Here is an 18,005-nt window from a genome sequence, read left to right as displayed (position 1 = left end):
TTCCATTCTGCTTGCAGATGAGAAAGACCGTGTGAAGCCCAAACTGATTTTGGAGAAGTTAACATATAGAGCAGGGTCTTGCACTGGTAAAATTTGAGAGGACTCTTGTTGTCAAGCTCTGCAAAGGGAGGTGCAGGGAACTTGCAGAATTTCTTCGTTTTTTGTATTCCTAACTCATCACAGCACTACTCTCAGCATGGTTTAGTGTCCTCAGTACTTGACACTAGTTAGAACATCACACACACTTAAATAGACACATACACATATATTTTGGGGGCCGTGAGTTTCCAAGCTAGGGTAAAGAGAGGGCAGTGGGTTAGGCCTGAGGAGTAACTGAAGAATGTAATACCTGAACACCCTCTTCCTTAACCAAACTTGCAGCTTGTCCAAGGAGTAAAGGGGTTATTTGGGCAGGTATGGGCCTCCAGTGTTCTCAGGAACACATAATCGATAACCTATAGTCCATAATCCAACAAGCTCTGTAATTGGCTAGAGCCTCTTTGTCTTCTGAACCTGTTTCCAAATTTTTCTTTACTTCTCTCTCTCTCAAATTCTCCTAAGGAGATGCAAGCGTGTTAAAGAAGTATGGTCTGCAATTGTGGCTGTAACTCTGATTTTCAATCTCCAAGGTGTGAAAGTGGGGAGTAGGTGGCAGGGGGGCCTACTTCTGTTACTCGGGTCCACGCTGCATGTCTGTGTTGATGTTTTGTTGTGGAAAGAGCACAGTCTTCAGCAACAGCAGAACTGGGCCTGCATCCTAGCCTTGCTACTCACTAGCTCTGTGAGCTTGAATAGGTTATTTCATCTCTTTGACCATCAAGTTCCCCACATTTAAAGAGAGACAGTGTAATGTAGACAGTAGGAGACCCCAAACCACCTGAGTTCAAATCACAAATTGGCTGCTTATTAGCTATGTGCCTTTAAGAAATTTCCTTACATTTTCTGTGACGGGTTCCGCATCAGTAAGAGACATTAATGTACTTTTGAGTATTGGTATGAGGATACACTAAAAGTTAATTCACATAATGAAGTTAAATTATATCTTAGTATATACTAAATACTCAAGATATATTACTTATCATTAGCATTTATTATAATATGTTCATTAGTATATACCTCACAGAACTAGCATATTAAATGAGACTATTTAGATATCCTAGAATGGCACCTGACATATGGAAACATTTCAGTAAGTATTAATTCCCATCCCCTTTTCATTTTCCTGAAGTCTAATTCTCCTCTATTTCTTCAAGGGTCTCTCCCGTGGTCTCTAGTTCCTTACTCATCTTGTCTCCTGCTCAGATTCTTAGTGGACCTCTTATGCTTCAGAATCTTGGGTTATACATGTTCCCAATGAAATGGGATTTTCTTACACTACAAAGTTCCTGTGAGCTGCCTTCATCAGTGGGTGTTTTAGCCCTTAAAGCTAAGCTCTGGACTTTGACCACAGTACCTGGGAAGATGGTCTTACTGAGGGAGTAGAGGCTCCTGTTGCACGACGTCTCAGGCCATTGCTAAATTAAACATTGGGCTTTGAGACTGTCTCTATATCTTTAAGAGTGATTGGTGTTATTTTCTAGTACTTACCTGCTGCTTTGAGACCTCTCATCCCTAGGAACCCCATAGCTCTGGCCTGAATTGCTGTCACTGGTCTAGACATTGTGTATCTCTTTTGATCCTCATGGTAACCCCATACAATAGATACAGTTATTAACTTTATTTTATAGATGACGAGACTGAGCTCAGAGGAGTCAAGGCACGTGCCCCTAGTTGAGGTGATGGGGAGTCTCACGTAGTAGTAGAACGTAAAATGCTGCTGTGCTCTACCTCCCTATCCTTTCCATGCTCACCCCTGTACTCATGGTCTATCTCCCCTAAGAGTCATGGGCTCCACCCTGAGCTGCCAGCCTGACCTGACCACCTATCTGAGCCCACAGTCCTGTAGCCCTTCTGGGCCCTGATAGCTGGCAGCTAGCTCCAGCCCTGCCCTCTCTGTGACCTCTGATAGATACGTCTTACATACCAGCTCCCAAAGTCCCTTTGGTGGCCTCGAGTTTGCTGAGTCAAAGTTTGCTGAAGTCCAAGCCCTGATAGACTTCTGCTCCCAAAGTTAAAGTCATCGACTTCTCCACTCCTGCCTCCTTCATCCACTGCCCAGTTCCCCTGCTTTCCTAGGCCCATCCATCTAATGCTCATAGCAGTGCAGCAAACAGCTTCTGAGGAGCAGATTCAGAGTCCGACTTGGGTCCAAGAACTAGTGTCGCCTCTTATATGTCTGCCCTTAAGCAAATGCCTTGACTTCTCTGAGCTTAGTCTTGTCATCTGAAAACAGGGATAATAAGTGTATCCATCTTATGGAGTTAGTATGAGGATGGAAGGAAATACGACATACTGTCTGCAAAGCAGAAGCTTAATTGATCAGACTTGAGAATATAAAAGGTCTCAATAAATAGTAGTGGATTTTTACCATTAATTAATCCTGTCCTCCTTTTCCCACAACTCTCTTACTCACTCCTCATCTTATTCCCCTTTATTCCCACTCATTCTTTCTTTCTCATAGTGATTCCCCTAATTCCTTACAGTGATTCTGCATATTAGAGTGGGATTTGGGGATAAGCCATTAACAAGTGAGGTATTTCTTGAAGTCATACTCACCAATGGATCATCTCAGCAAGGTTCAGGGTAGGGAGGGAGGATCAAGGTCAATGGAAGGAGCCAAGGAAGGAACACGGGACAACAGGATTCAGGACCTGCTGGAAGCCAAAATCTGAAGACTAGACTGGATGCTGGTAGGATGTCTTCATAGGGAACTACTTCAACTAAGAGGAGTATAGATTGTGGAAATATAGTTTCTGGATGGAGGTGAGGAGATTCTAATAGGACACACTGAAGAGAGGGGCTCTGGAGGTTTGGGGCAGGAGGCTCCATGTAGGCTCTGGGCCTCTTTCCTCTTCACATCTTATGGGGCTCCTGATTTTAGGCCAGCATTCACAAAGCCCCGAATTCCCCTCTGCTGGAGCCCTGAATGGGAAGGGAGCATTGTGGTTTCCACTTCACGCAGAGCTCTTTCTTGCTCTACTTCCCCATTTACCTCAACGCGTCCACTCGATAATCTGATTCATCCAGTCAAGAAGTGTGAGGAGACTCTCTGTCATGTGTGTTCATTATGTGTATGATGGACGAGCAGAGAATAAAATGTAATGTCACAGGCCTTCACAGAGCTATGAGAGTCTAGGAATTCAGCAAGACCAACCTTCTGCTTAGAATAGGAATCCCCTCAGAAACACCCTCGCCATATTCATACAATCATGGGTGAAACACTTTCTATAATGGGGAGGAGCCCATGGCTTTTACACTGAGCCCTTGTCTTCTTTGTTAGACAACTTAATATTTACAAAGTTCCTACATAAATGAAAACCATTTAATCCTGTGTCACATAGTATAACTCAAATCCATATTCCAGAAGATAGCTTTTCCATATTGGAACATTCTTACATTTGTTAAACACAAATTGCATGTGTTGTAACAAGTGCTGGAGACATAACAGTGAACCAGAGAGCCACAATCTTTGAATTCACAAAGCCAAATGTTTACCTGAAGACAGTGATCATAACCACCACCACTTATCACTTGGTGGACTGTTCCCTCACCTCAGAGAAATAAGTTAAATGATATATGTTATGCAAAGTAATTACTACAATGCCTGGCACATGAGTAAGCATTTGATAAATGTCAGTTATTTTTATTATTACTGTTATAAATAAACTGACATAAAGTACAGAATAAAAATAGATTTTGGCTGTAGCAAGAATGATTGCAGTTAGACACAATAAAAATAGCAAACACTTCTAGAGTACTTAGCATATACTAGGCACTACTTTAAACTCTTTGCATATATATTAACTCACTCAATGTCAAAATAATCTTAAAACCCCATTTTACAGATGGGAGAACAGAGTCGTACAACCAGTAAAAGGTGCTGAGTTGCCAGCCACTCGGGCAGTCTGGCTCCAGAGTCCATGCTCTTAACCACTGCTCTCTACTGCCTAAGAGTTCCCTGCAGCAAAGGGATTGAATCTCTGAAATGAGTTAGTGGAGTGGCTATCGGGCAAGGGTGTCAAGTCCTTTCTTAGAGGTGTATGAGAACAGAAGGAAGGGGGCATCCTTGCTTCTCTACACACGGACCAGCACCCACACATCAGTACCCAGTCGACCTGTTAAAGAAGAGAATTTCGTTGCTGAATGAGAGAACCTGGTTAGTTGAGGAGTATTGGGTTCAATGACATTCCTGGTTTAGGAGTTGAGGGAGCTTATGAAATTAATCAATAGAAATTCTGTGTTGGAAGAAGGGTCAATTTACTCTAGCTGGCTGTTTACTGGAGAGGAAATTGAAGCTCAGAGAAGGGTGGGGACTTTCTCAGTATGATTTATTTTGTCATGGAAATGCCTGGACTAGGACTCAAAGCTCCTGAACCCCTGCTGTCCAGTGTACTTGCACTGAGCTCCTTTGCCTTTAACTGCTCATTCTGAGAGAAGGAACAGATGGAATCTAAAAGACCTTAGGTCTTAGGGCTGGCGGGCTTCTAGATATTTCTTTCAAAATAAATATATCATTCAAAGACATAAATAAGCAAACTCTGCTCAGGGGCTGAGAGGGAGAGGCTGCCCCTCCTGGGTCCTGGCCCTACAGATAATGCTATCTGAGCCCTGATGGGGACCACTCCCATGTCTGGGCCTTGGAGTGAGTCAGCCTTGCACAGGGGCAAGACAATCCATATCATTCTGACCTGAATGCTGAGTAAGAGAGAGGAGAAAGGGCTCATAGTCCATAAACTCAGGCTATGACTATTCTTCCCCTAAAAAAACGAACAGTACTCAGAGGTCTATGTACACCCTGCACTCCCTTTTGTGTGCCTGAGACCCAGAGAGCTCTCTGCTCTGCAAGTGATGGTAAGGTCATTGCACTATATGCCATCCCATCCAAACCCTCATCTCGCCCCACACACCAGTCATGGACAATACCTCTCTTCTCAGGTTCACGTGCTTGTCTTTGCATCATAGTAAAGGAATCATTGAGAAATGTACTCTTTCAATTTTTTCCTGTCTTTCTTGCTTCAATGGCTCAGTGGGAAAAATGTATGTGCGCTTTTTTCTGTAAGTTGACAATAGATTTAATTTCAAATCAATTTTGCTGTGTTTGTGTAAATTCACAATAGCTTTTAATTGTTAGTGTCTGGGTCTTGTCTACCAAGACAAGACTGGTAACTTGTCTACCAGGTTAGTATGATGAATAAAAGACAAAGCCGTTATGAGTTCAGAAAATAAAAGCTATCATCTCTAGGCCTCAATTTTTTATCAATAATATAAATATTATAAAGCTAACCAAATTATTATTATAATGTATATATAGCATCTAGTCCTATGCCTGACACATGGTAGAAAATCAGCAAGAAACATTGCAGAGTATTTCAATGACTAATTCCTGACACTGCCTGAGAGATACTAGATAGTTGACAATACATAGTTAGTTTTCCAAAAAAGTGACTAAGGTAGGGATGGGATTAAGATCAGAATTCAATTTTTTATAACCAAAAAGAGCTGAAATCAACAACAGGAGCCTGGGTCTTTCCAGCAGTGGGGACCCAGGTAGAGTGGGTAGTCTGAGGTCATATAGTTCCTGTTTAGCTGTCTTCAGGTAGAAATCTCCGTAAAGAACTGGTGGTCTCAAAAAGGTGCAGACAAGTCCTTATCCTATTCCATGAAGTCCTCAGAGAAGTGATCCCTTCCTACCTTCAGGGTTAGAGAAGCCTTGAGAAGTCTGCGGCTGTGCCTTTGGGGATTGACATACTTTTCCCCTTTGTCTACCAAGTTCAACTCTCCATCAAGGTCTATTGCAGTAGAAGAGGGACTGAAAGTATTGAGAAGCTGGGAATCTTTTCAGATTCAGGGAAAAGAGGAGATATTAGTGTTCATTCCCCATTAACATGCTCCTGAAACTTTTTAGTCCAATCATCTCCAAAGCACGAGTTGTGGGCCAGAAATTGTTTTTCAAATATTTTGGCTGCCGTTGACATCAGAATCTAACCTAGGCATTGATGAATTAAACAAGGCCAGGTATCTCAGATCTGGGACAGGCACATTTTAAACAGAGTAGGGAGACGATCATGAACATGAGCATTTACTTCATCTATCTAATCATCTATTCATCTATGTATCTATTCATTCATTCATAAATATAAACAAAAAGCCTAGAGTGTAGTATAGTATGTAAGTGCTCAGAGCTGTGTGTGTGTGTGTGTGTGTGTGTGTGTGTGTGTGTTTGGGTTTGGGGTTTTGGGGTTGGAATTAAAGTGGAATTACAAATCTGCTGCCCCCCTGTGGTCCCTAGAGTAACCCTTATGTCTCTATCAACTGCTTAGCTTAATTTTGAGACTGTTTTGGGGGTGTAGACACTGCCCTCTAATAATAAACAGAGAATAATAATTTTTAGAACAGCAGACTAGTGTAATCTGTAGGAGGACAGGATCTAAAATTAGACAAACTACAGTCTGAGTTCAGTCTTTGGAACACATATCTGACATTGGGCAATTTAATTAACTTCTATGAGTCTGGAGGTCTCCAGTATAAAACTGGGATAGTAGTGTCTGTATTCTAGTGTTTAAATTAGATCTTAATAGTCTAATGCATCAATGGACTTCTTATAGTGCCTAGCATAAAGTAAGAACCTTATAAATGTTACCTTTTAATACATATTTTTAAGCACCTCTGCATGTCAGACACTGTCTGGGGTTCACATGCATTATCTCACTTAATCATTAATATACTATGCAGCAAGTATTTATCCCCCTTTTCCAAGTGAGTAAAGTTTAACTCAGGAATATGTAAGGAAATGTCTAAACATTAAATAGCTAGGAAATAATATTTGTCTCTTTACTCTTGAAAAGCTCTTACCATTACATTAAGTTGAAGGTAATATTATACTTTCTGCAATCCTGGGATAAATAAATAAACACTAATATCTAAAATAATTTTGAAAGTCTGTGACATTTTGAAAATCTAAGATGGTAATGTTTTGCTATCCTTGGCTTTATTAGAAATGGGGAAAAAAGTGTAGTTATTTTCTCAGGAGACATAACTGGGAAAAAGGGAAGTTGGAAGGGTTACCCAGCTGCCCTGTCTCTGTAAGGTGGGGGCACCCACCTTCCATTAAGAGACCTCTTCAACACTTCCCTCTTTTGAAGCTCCACAGATCTTGGCCTCTTAACTCCATAGATATCTCCTTCCCTCTAGTGGTCATAGTGACAGCTGCAGCCTACTTTTCTAAAGAGTTCTTCCAGATATGTGTCACAGATACAATACACTAATAAAAGAGAAAATAATAGTTTGATTGAAATCATTCACTTCTTTCATTGTCATAACCCCTGACGTTCTCTTTCACAGTGATCACTCAGATTAAACTGAGTGTAGGCCAACAGGCTGTGAGACACTAAATCAGAGAAGAAGGTGTGCTCATGCTTGTTGGTCTAAACTGAAACTGCTGCAGCAGAGTGAACTAGAAAGTTTATAGATATTTTCCACAAAGAGTAAAATGATTGAATACTTCTCTAGATCAGTGCATAGGAAAAAATAATAGACAGTGGGCCCCGTATTATGATGCGTAACACTAGCATAAACCCATACAAATTATTAGTCCAGATATGAGCACAGACTAAGTGGATCATGTCAAGATGGAGGCAAGAGGAATGAGAGAGATGGTGAGAGCAAGAAACGAAAAACCGTTTGATCTAGAATGGCACAAAAGGACAGGCAAGACATAATTACAAATAATTATGATGCTAACAGTGCTGATGACTCTGTTAATGAAGATGGAGGCATAATACAAGTAGTAGCAGATATCCACAGGGTAGTCAAAGGATTTGGCCATCAGTATAGAGGATTTTATAAAAGATAATCTAGGGAGGAAGCATAAATGGACATAAGCTTAAAAGCTAAACTCTGAGGCACTGAAACACAGGATCCCATGACTGTGAGAAGGATGGTGAAGGTAAAGGCCAGATCCGTTTGAGCCAACATAGAGAGGAACATAGGATCATCGAGGAAGGGTTCTTTCCAGATGCTGGCCAGGATAGCAGTGCTGACCATGGGGACAATGTAGAAATAACTGAAGGGGACAGAGATCCAGGCAGGGAGGGCTAGGGATGTTTGTGAGGATGAAGTAGAAGTTCTTGGTGTTGTCACCATGTGCATGACTGATAAAGCCATGCTGCAGAGACTAACACCTTTTGTCTTAAATCCATTCAGAAATCTGGGTCATAGTTAAAATGTCAGATGCGTAATAATGCAATAATGGATTTAAGAAATGCTCAATGATTCCTTACAACTCACGAATGATGATCAATCTAGGAGAATTTGAGGAAAGGAGCAAATTTGGAAAGGTGAACTAAGAAAACCTTTATCATTTTTAGAGGTCTGGAACTGATAGTCACTTTACCTTAGCCCATGAGATGAGAATTTGAAATGGTATTGCAACAGGAAAAATTGGAGTAGAAGCAAACAAATAAGCCACCAATAAATACAAAACTGTAATAATGGAAACATAATTTGCTTCATTAATTTTAGGCAGTTTCTCACACAGTTTATTTATTGCTCATGTCACAGTCAGATGCTGATTATTAGTTAGTTCTCCTGGGTGCTCTCCTCCAAGTACAGGCACAGGAATCCAGACTCTTTCTAGCATTTGAATTCACCATCTCAGAATCCTTTAATTCCTGCCACGTGGAAGCAGAGAGAGAGCATGATGATAAGACACCTCCAGCTTGGTCAGGGACGTATTATTATCTTCACATTCCTTTAGCCAAAACCAGTCACTTGGCCAACTTAATTGCAACAGCTGACAAAAAAGATAGAGGAGCACATAGATTTCAGTGATCCATATTGTTTGTGCCATACTAGTCACTAGTGATAAGCATTTCCTTGCACTGCCAAAAACAACAGGAGTACTGATTGTAAAATCAAAGGCATAATGAAGTATATTTTTTATGCTTAAGCAGCGAGAATAAGACCTGGAGAATCAAAAGATTACCAAACTCCATAATATTTGGCTGAATCTAGCCTCTCTCAGTCCAAACTATATCTTATTACAGAACAAATAACTTAGGCTTTGAAAAATGTTTTGTCTTGAATTATTATTGTATAATAGTTAAGAACATGTATTCTGGAACCAAAGAGCCTGAGTTGAATTTTCCCCTCTGCTATTTACCAGCTGCTTAATCTTGGGACATTATTTCATGCCTCTGTGCTTCAGTCTTCACATCTGTAGAAAAGGGGGTATAATAGTACCTGACTCACAGAATTATTGTGAATATTAAATAAGTTAATATACGAGCAATGCCTTGTGCATAGTGTCAGCCATAATAATTGTATTATTATTACTATTAGTAGTAGTGTTATCAGTTTTACCCTTGAATTATCCTCGTTTGTATGTTGAGGGTGTTGGGAGTTAGAGCAAGGACATGAGGATCACTTATGGGTAGAGGTGGGGATAAACAAATGAGATTATATCTCCAAGCATTAAACATGGGTCTTTCTATGAAAAGGAAGAGAGAAGGTTACTCCCTTCCAGAGAGCAACACGACCAAAGTAACACCTTTTCAAGTGAAGCCACTCCTTCTATATCCATGTAGTAAGCAGCAGTGTGGCAAAGAGAACTCTGACCCAGAGCTTGGGGGAGCCATATACCAATGGACAGACATGCTGCTCTTTTGGTTGACTCATCCGTGGATGTGAGATAAACTGCTTCTTCTCCCCACATATACTAAAATATTGTTGGTCTAGAAGTGTTTAGAAGGTTAGGTTCTAGTTTTTATAGATAAGTAGTTTATGTAATAATCATTTGGAGTATATATATTACAAAGAAGAATAAAGTTTCGTCTATAGAAATAAAGTTCCATGAAAATTTAAAAGACTGGAGAACACGTGCTTATTCATTTGAGGTAGTCTTTGGAAAAGGAAGTGATTTTATCAGGTAGACAAAAACAGGGGCTATTCCTAAAATAAGCAGCAATAACAAAGTTACAAATGGGAAATCCCTGGTAATATACGCAGATTTTTTACTGGAGTATGATGTACACATTTGTATAAAAACATTTTCAGGTAAGTTAGGTAATGGATAATTAGAGATTCTTAGAGTTCATAGAAAATTTAGAGGCTTTGTACAATCTTCTACTTACCTTATAACTTACCACAATAGATTTTAATTATTTTATATAAAGAAACTCAAATTTGGAGTATTATTTTTTCTTCAAAATATCACTTTTATACAGATATCTTATCTACCATCTCATTGCTTTACCTAAACTTCAGTTCTTCTAATCCCTTCTTAATTTTTATGTATGATTTGTCATCCTTATTCTGTTTTCCTCTCTCCAATTCTTTTGTATGTATAGATTCCTACCTCAATTCATATTTAGCAATAAGCTAATGGATGCATTTTCAGCATTCAAAGAAAGATTCAGGTTAAAGCATCTAAGCAGCATAAATATAATTTTTTAAAATTTATTTGTTGCCTTCATCTGTTCCATCATTACAACATACTAAGGAGATATGGAAAGGGAATTTCTGATACATTTTCTCCTTTAAAGTCACTTCATATTAGTTAACTCTTCCTTGTCTGTCCTTGGCAGTGTGAGATGACCATCTTTTCTGTGATCCCAAAGGTTTCGGATAAATACGTTGTGTTTTTTTATAGCTCATTTCTACATATATCAATTCTGTGTTTGCATGTCTTTCTCTCTAACTAAACTACACAGCCATTTAAATTACAGTTGCATTATATTTATTTGTATTTATATATTTTATTTATATTTATTCACCTTTGTTTCTTCAGTCCCTGTTATAGGACCTGGTACATTAGGCACTCAATAAATTTTCATGAATGGATAAATATTAAAAGATCCCTCAGATAGTTATTAGATATTTACTGTGATAAACACTTATCATTGAGATTCAGAGAAGCAAATAGAGATATCCAGGCACATTTTAGAGGAATAGACACCTACAAACTCCAAGTAGTTGACATCTCTAGGCACACTGAAGCACTTAGGAGCAAACACTTTTACACACATATTCTTCTAAATACAGACCACTCACACAGAGCAGCATAATGTAGCTCTTACATATACTCTCAAAAACATAGCCTTGCCAACCTCCTTCTTTCTGTTAGGATCACCCACCCATATACACCTCTCAGATGTGATAGCTTGAGTTATTTACTCCTCATCCTAGTCTTCAGCAGATATGCAGGGTCCTATTTAAAGCGTGATAGAGGGACTGAATATTCTATTTGTTTTCATCTGATCAGAACATGAAGGAGTGAAAACTCCCCTCACTTGCACCACAAACTTTTGTATGGATACATCTGATGAAGTTCCACAATGTGTGATTTGGGGTAAATACTTAACCTACCTAAGTAATCTGCCTAAGTCTCAATCTCTTCAACTGTATATTAAGAATTATAATGAAAAATAACTCAAAGAATTTTTGTGAGGGTCAATTAGATAAAGTGTGATGCTCTTAGGGCATCGAGTAGCAAAGATCTTAATACATAGTTGATTTTATTTTATAACTAGTATAGATTCCAGTGAGGATCCAGGTTCCACATTTAAGTTTTTCAAGCCACCTTAAAGAAATACCTGTATCTCCCACTTAAAGTTATGGAGTTGAATCTTAATCTTAAGTGCAGTCCCTATGCTTATCCCTATTACAATTCATTTTGCTGGTTTTGTTCCCTGGCCCGATCTGTCAACAATCGTTTTGGATCCAGCCGTTCAACAGTGATAACATTTGATAATGATGAGAAAATGCTTGGGTGGGCTATCAGAGGAGTCAAAGCTAGTGAATGCACCAAAGAGAATCAGTAAGAAGTCAGATAAAGGGAGAGCTTGGGGCGAATGTCTCATGAGGGAGCGTTCACAAGATGGACAGAAAATAAAGAGAGGAGGAAAATGATAGATATAATATAGAGATGTCGAAGTGGAACATAAGTGGAGGCTAACACTAATTAAAAATTATTAGGAAATGGCAGGAAAACAGTTAACATCCATGTAATGGAACATCCATGTGAGAAATACTACTCGACAATTAAAGAGGAATGGACTATTGATAAACACAGCAACTTAGATGAATCTCAAAGGCATTTATTAAGTGAAAGCTAATTTTAAAAAGTTATATGCCCTATGATTTTTATTATATGACAGTCTTGAACAGACAAAACCATAATGATAAAAAACAGATCAATGATTGACAGGGGTTAGGGTTGGGATGTATAACTATAAAGGGCAGCATGAGGGAGTTATTTTTGGGTGTTGAAACTGCTCTGCATCTTGAAGAAGTCAATTTTACAGTATGGTAATTAGGAGAGAGAGAGAGATGAGGCCTGGAGAAGATCAGATGGCTAGAGAGTGTTTCTGGAGACACTGCACCTCCCCATACTTATACACACGTGCACAAATAGCTATGCCCATGTCCACAAACCACCCATGAAGGAAGAGGAAAGGGATGAGACTCAGAGAAAGAAGCCTTTTAGAGGTTTCGTAAAATGTTTGGAAATGTGGGGGTAAAAATATATTTTTCATATTTCAGGCAAAAATAAAAAGGAAATAAAGAAAAACTGAAACATCTTCATTACCATGTTTAAATTATTAAATGTGTAAAACTCCCCTTTCATTCATAAATCAGAATCGTTAAATAATTGCCAAACTCTGTATCCATAAACAGGATGCTTGAAAGCTGTGTGTTGCTTAGATTTTTTTGTCCCTTCCCTAGAACTGCTGAGTAGGCATGACCATGCAACAAATGCATCCACGTAAAGCTCTCGGAATAACACCTGAAACTGGATGTTCGTAATGTCTGTGAGAAATTCAAATCTGCCGTGAATTAAATAAATCAGCCCTTGCCACATTACACAAATAAAATTGTTTATTTTTTAAAGGTTTGCATTAACAGGTTGGGAAGTTTATAGAATGTTAGGCAGTCATACTTGGGAAGACCATAAGCTGATGGGGAAACACAATTACTACCCTGGCTGAACTCATGATATGACAGAGAATAAACTGTTCTTATTGGTAATCCCTCAGGAGGAAAGCATAGGCACAATTCCTGCTTTGATGTCAGTACTGACTCAAGACATTCTGTGTGGGAGGGTCCTGGCTTTGGCAAACTGGGTAGTAGAGGTCAGCATGAGAAGAGAGACTAAGAGACTTGTCTGGAAGCTGCACACATTTGGAAGAACATTGTTAAATCGTACTGTAAATATCCCTATATATGACTGGATCAGTTGCTAAATATTGATTTATTAATTGAAAAGGCTTTTCAAAACAAGGAATTATAAAAAAAGAATGTTTACGTTATGAGTTTTACTTAAAATTAAAACCTATACATGTGCATTTATTTTAGAAAATCAGTACTTTTCAATATTCATTCTGTTGTTTTTTGATTGACTTTTGAGAATTAATACAGGTCGTTCAAAGATCAATAGAGTGTCAGATCATATTATGGCATACTTTGCTACCACGTGAGTAAATTTGGGTTCTCAATTGATCCCATCACTTCTTCTTATTTATATTTAGATACCTCTGTTTCTTTTTCTGAATATAAGAATTCTGTATCATACTTGAATTTTTACCTGAATTTTTTTCAGCATATTGCTTCTAAATTTGCCCCATACATTTACTGTTGTAGGCTGTCTTCCCGTAACAACCAAAGGAAAAGCATTGAAAAAACCATCTAATGATTTTTTGGGAAATAAGGTAATATACTGCATTTGACATTTTTACAAAAATATTTTACTTGCTTTAGAATTTTAAAACCACTAATTTTTTTTTTCTCCCACTGACATCCTTGCAGTGGTCAGTAGGGATACAGGTTCCCTATATGCAGTTCATATTCTGGAATGATGTACATTTCAGACCAAATGGCAAAGGTAACTAGAAACCTATATCCCTAAATGAAATATACCCAACATGCTAACTTTAGAAAAGTAAAATAAGTGGTACATAGAGAAAGACAATCAAAATGACAGTGAATGGAACCTTAGGCTCAACTTTGTAAGAACCATCACTAACCACTTGCACAATGACTGAATCTTTCAGGAGAAGACATTGTTAGTTTTGAGGTGTCCTGTATTCACATATCCCTCCTAATTTGAAGGAATCACTTATTATTTAGGATTTAGTTTTTGATTAGTTCTCTCCCACCAGAGGGTCTAACAGGATGAGATTTTTGCTCTCCTGAAGCTCCAAAACTGGGCCACAGTGTTATCTAGGCTCCAATATTTAGATTGTATAACTTGGTTCAAGAATGATTAAAAAAAAGTAAATTCAATTCTATAACTCGGTTCAAAAGTGATATAAAAAGTAAAGAATGGAAGCTGTGACAGTGGTGTCCTCAGCACTAGGATTCATAGCTGTAGCAGTAGGTTCCATTCCCCGTTTCTGCTAAGAGAGAATTGATGGACTTCTACTACTTGTTCCGTGGGAAATGCTTTATTTCCTGAAATGTTGCAAAAAATTCTGAATGTCACCCCAATATTTTTCCAATATTCTCTATTAGTTTAGAAGAGCCAGAGTCAATTTCTGTAACTTGTCATTTCTGTTGCTTACAAAGTTTTCTGAATAATACGGTAAATCTTATAAATGGGATTTTTCACATTGGAGATTCTCTGGCTCTTCATTGCTATTAACATCCATGTTGAAGTTGATGGAATATTCTTAGAGTGCTCACTGACTGGATATGACATCAGTATGGAAAGTTTCTTAGGTGAAGCAGAGAGAATCTAGACTGGACTGATTATTTCCTGGGCTCTGTACATAAGCTTTCAATCAGACAATAGGACGTTGGGAGGAAGCCCAACTAGAAAAAACAACTTAGAAATAAGAAGAAACAGCAGTCTTCCAAGAGCAATATACATGGCTTTTTAGGTTACACGTCCATTGCTAGACTAGCTCCATATAGCAGCACAGAACTAATAAGAGAGGAGTAAGTTAATTATCATTACATATAACATTAACAACAGACACTAGACTATGGTTCAACCAAATGAATAGCATGAAGACTTAAAAGATTTTGAAGAAAGTGGAAGGAAGAAACTATCCTATCAGTGCATAACATTACTTTTGCCAGGTTTTCTGCTTTGATTAGCAGAAAAATTTTATGAAATGAAAGAACCCTGAGTTCTTTTATGTGAGAAACAAGAAAGGAGAGATAGAAACAGGGGCAACATTTAAATCTATAGTCAATTTTTCAGGAGAAAAATATCAAGAAGTAAAGTAAAAGGCTGGAAAAAAGGAAAAATTAGCATGTGATTATTCAGCAGCCATTGGGAGAAGGAAGGGAGCGCCAGGGGATCTGGCTTCAACTAGCTGATACGAAACTGGTTGGTTGCTGTTGGGCTTTCAATCTGTATCCGTTTCCTTTTACTAAGAAAATACACTGGTTTACTAAAGGAAACTGAAATTTCAGGAGTAAGCTTTCTAGACTTCTACACATTTGCTACTTTTCTTCACGAAGTTTTGTTTACTTACAGAGCAACATCATTTCCAATACAGTTCAATTCAAAACATAGGGATGGTAAGATTATAAATATTCTAATTCCCCTTTATATAATACATAAAATGTAACTCCAACTGCACATCTTTCTTCAAATGAACTGTGTTTGAACCAGGCTGTTTTAGTCTACTTGTCTTGTCATTGTCTAAAGTAGTACTTATTCTTCCTTTATACACAGGATCTAGAATGTCCCATCTCATCTGTTCCCTATATGCCGTTCTAATATATATTTTAATATGTATATTAGAATACATATATGTTTTTATAATATGTATACTAAAACATTATAATTATTCTATTGTAAAATATACATTCCAATACAAGTGTAATATTAGAATATATATATACACTCAAGTCATCTTCTAGCTTTGTATAATAATTAAAATCTTATCTAACTCTAAAAAAGAGACTGAGTTTAAAACGAAGGTTCTCTTTCAATAATGTAAAAAGCCAAAAAATCCTGAAGCTCTGAAGATTCTGAAACAAAGGCTCAAGCCCTAGTGTGCACACAAAATAGGCAAATGATACTTCTCTGAATCTGCTTGGTCTTAATGCTGTATATAATGGGGTTCATGAATGGAGGAAAGAGAAAGTAGACATAGCTCATGGTAACATGGACCACATGTGGTGCATTCTTCCCAAACCTGTGGATGAAAGTCAGGCCAATCACGGTGATATAAAAGACTAGGACACAGCTAATGTGGGAGATACAAGTGTTGAGGGCCTTAGCGCGCTGCTCTCCAGAGGCAATGCCCACAACTGTCTTAAGGATTAGGATATAAGAGAAGAGGATAATCAGAGCATCTAGGAAGAAAGTCAGTGCAACCAGAATAACTGGATATACACGATTAAATGTAACATCAGCACAGGCGAGTTTCATGACATCTTGGTGGAGGCAAAAGGCATGGGAAAGAACATGGGAACGGCAATATGGAAACCAATAGAGTGACAGAATTGGGGGTACAATGGACACAAAGCCCCTCATCAGTACCCCTAGTCCTACTTTCATTATCCGAGAATTGGTAAGAATGGAGTTGTACCTCAGAGGAATGCAGATGGCAATGAAACGATCATAGGCCATGGCAAACAAGACACCTGATTCGACAATGGCCAGTGAGTGAATGAAGTAGGACTGAGTGAAACAGGCACCCTGGGCAATTTCCCTCTGGTGCAGCAATAGAACACTCAGGACTGTGGGCATTGTAGTTAGTGTCATTCCAAGGTCTGTACCTGCTAGCATAGCCAGGAAGTAGTACATGGGCTCGTGAAGACTGTGGTCATTCCAGATAAGGAAGAGAAGTGTGCTATTGCCGAAAAGGATGGAGAGGTAGACAATAAAGAAGGGAATAGAGATCCAGTGGTGAATAGCCTCTGAGCCCAGGAAGCCAGTCAGCAAGAAAGGAGCAACACTGTTGTTGGACCACATGGTAGATTTTTCAGGAGGAGAAGAGCTTTTTCAGGGGCTATGACCTCTAAACATGAAGTATTCTTTCCTTCTCTCCATCTTCATGTAGCACATCTTCAGGCCGTTTTTCACCTCAAAACTTTCTTACAAGCTGAGGATTATCTCAGCTTTAACAGTAAGTTTGTATTCACAAAGCCTTTGCCTAGAATAACAAATAACATTAAAACTAATCATGTTAGTAATCTCAATAATTTACTCGTCAGTATCCAACTTTTATTCTCTCTATCACACATCTTGTGTTTCGATGACACATCTTACTCCTAGTTCCCAAAATCATTCCTTTGGCTCTGTTTCAGTCTTTTCACTCTTTTATTCCTCCTCATATTATGTTTCACGTAGGCTGTTTTTCTTTTCATTTGGGCCAGTTCAGATTTTCTCTCTTGAAACCAATCAGATACCTGTCTCACTGATTACTCACTGAGGAAAACGATTAATCAATAGAAATGAGTCTATGACCATGAAATTTTTGAGAAATGCAGTTACCAATATTTACCTTTGAAGTAGACCATGAATAGTGAGATGACTCACATGAGAGTCTAGAGAAATCAGCACAAGTGGGCAGAGTCAGTCAACCCATCTTAGAAAGGTGTGACTATTCAGTGGACTTGGGACTCTGGAAATTTTCTGTGTTGCAAAAGATCTGAGGCCTGCAACACGAGAGGCAAGCTTCAAAATAGGAAGAAAGACAGGATTTGAGAGCTCCTGGAAATATTTTAAGGAAGGGGGACTCCTAGATCAAAAGTCTCCTCAGAAGCCAGAAGACTAATACTCATACTGAGCCACAGATTAAAAACAAACAAAAGCATGAGTCTCTGAATGGCAAAAGCAATATCAGAAATTAATGATTGAATGCATAAACTTCACACAGACCATTCTAGGGAGAAGATAAGGACTCATAGAAGGAAAAAGATGATGACTATATTGCTGGTGGAGATAA

The 18,005-nt window shown here is 38.5% G+C and overlaps 2 protein-coding genes across 3 annotated transcripts in view; both read right to left on the bottom strand.

Moving 5' to 3' along the window:
• Nucleotides 1-18,005, bottom strand: part of LOC101390420 (hemoglobin subunit epsilon) — an 82,459-nt gene that overhangs the window by 15,406 nt on the left and 49,048 nt on the right. The window lies entirely within an intron of this gene.
• On the bottom strand, nt 15,905-17,251 carry OR51B4 (olfactory receptor family 51 subfamily B member 4). The gene has a single exon (XM_004433895.2). The coding sequence runs from the start codon at nt 17,027-17,029 to the stop codon at nt 16,094-16,096; it is 936 nt and encodes a 311-aa protein (XP_004433952.1). The 5' UTR covers nt 17,030-17,251; the 3' UTR covers nt 15,905-16,093.

The sequence above is a fragment of the Ceratotherium simum genome, chromosome 7, assembly GCF_057802395.1.
Source record: "Ceratotherium simum simum isolate JZ-2026a chromosome 7, ASM5780239v1, whole genome shotgun sequence".
Lineage (NCBI taxonomy): Eukaryota > Metazoa > Chordata > Mammalia > Perissodactyla > Rhinocerotidae > Ceratotherium > Ceratotherium simum.
The sequence above is the reverse complement of the archived record's forward strand: the minus strand, read 5'-3'. Positions and strand labels throughout refer to the sequence as shown.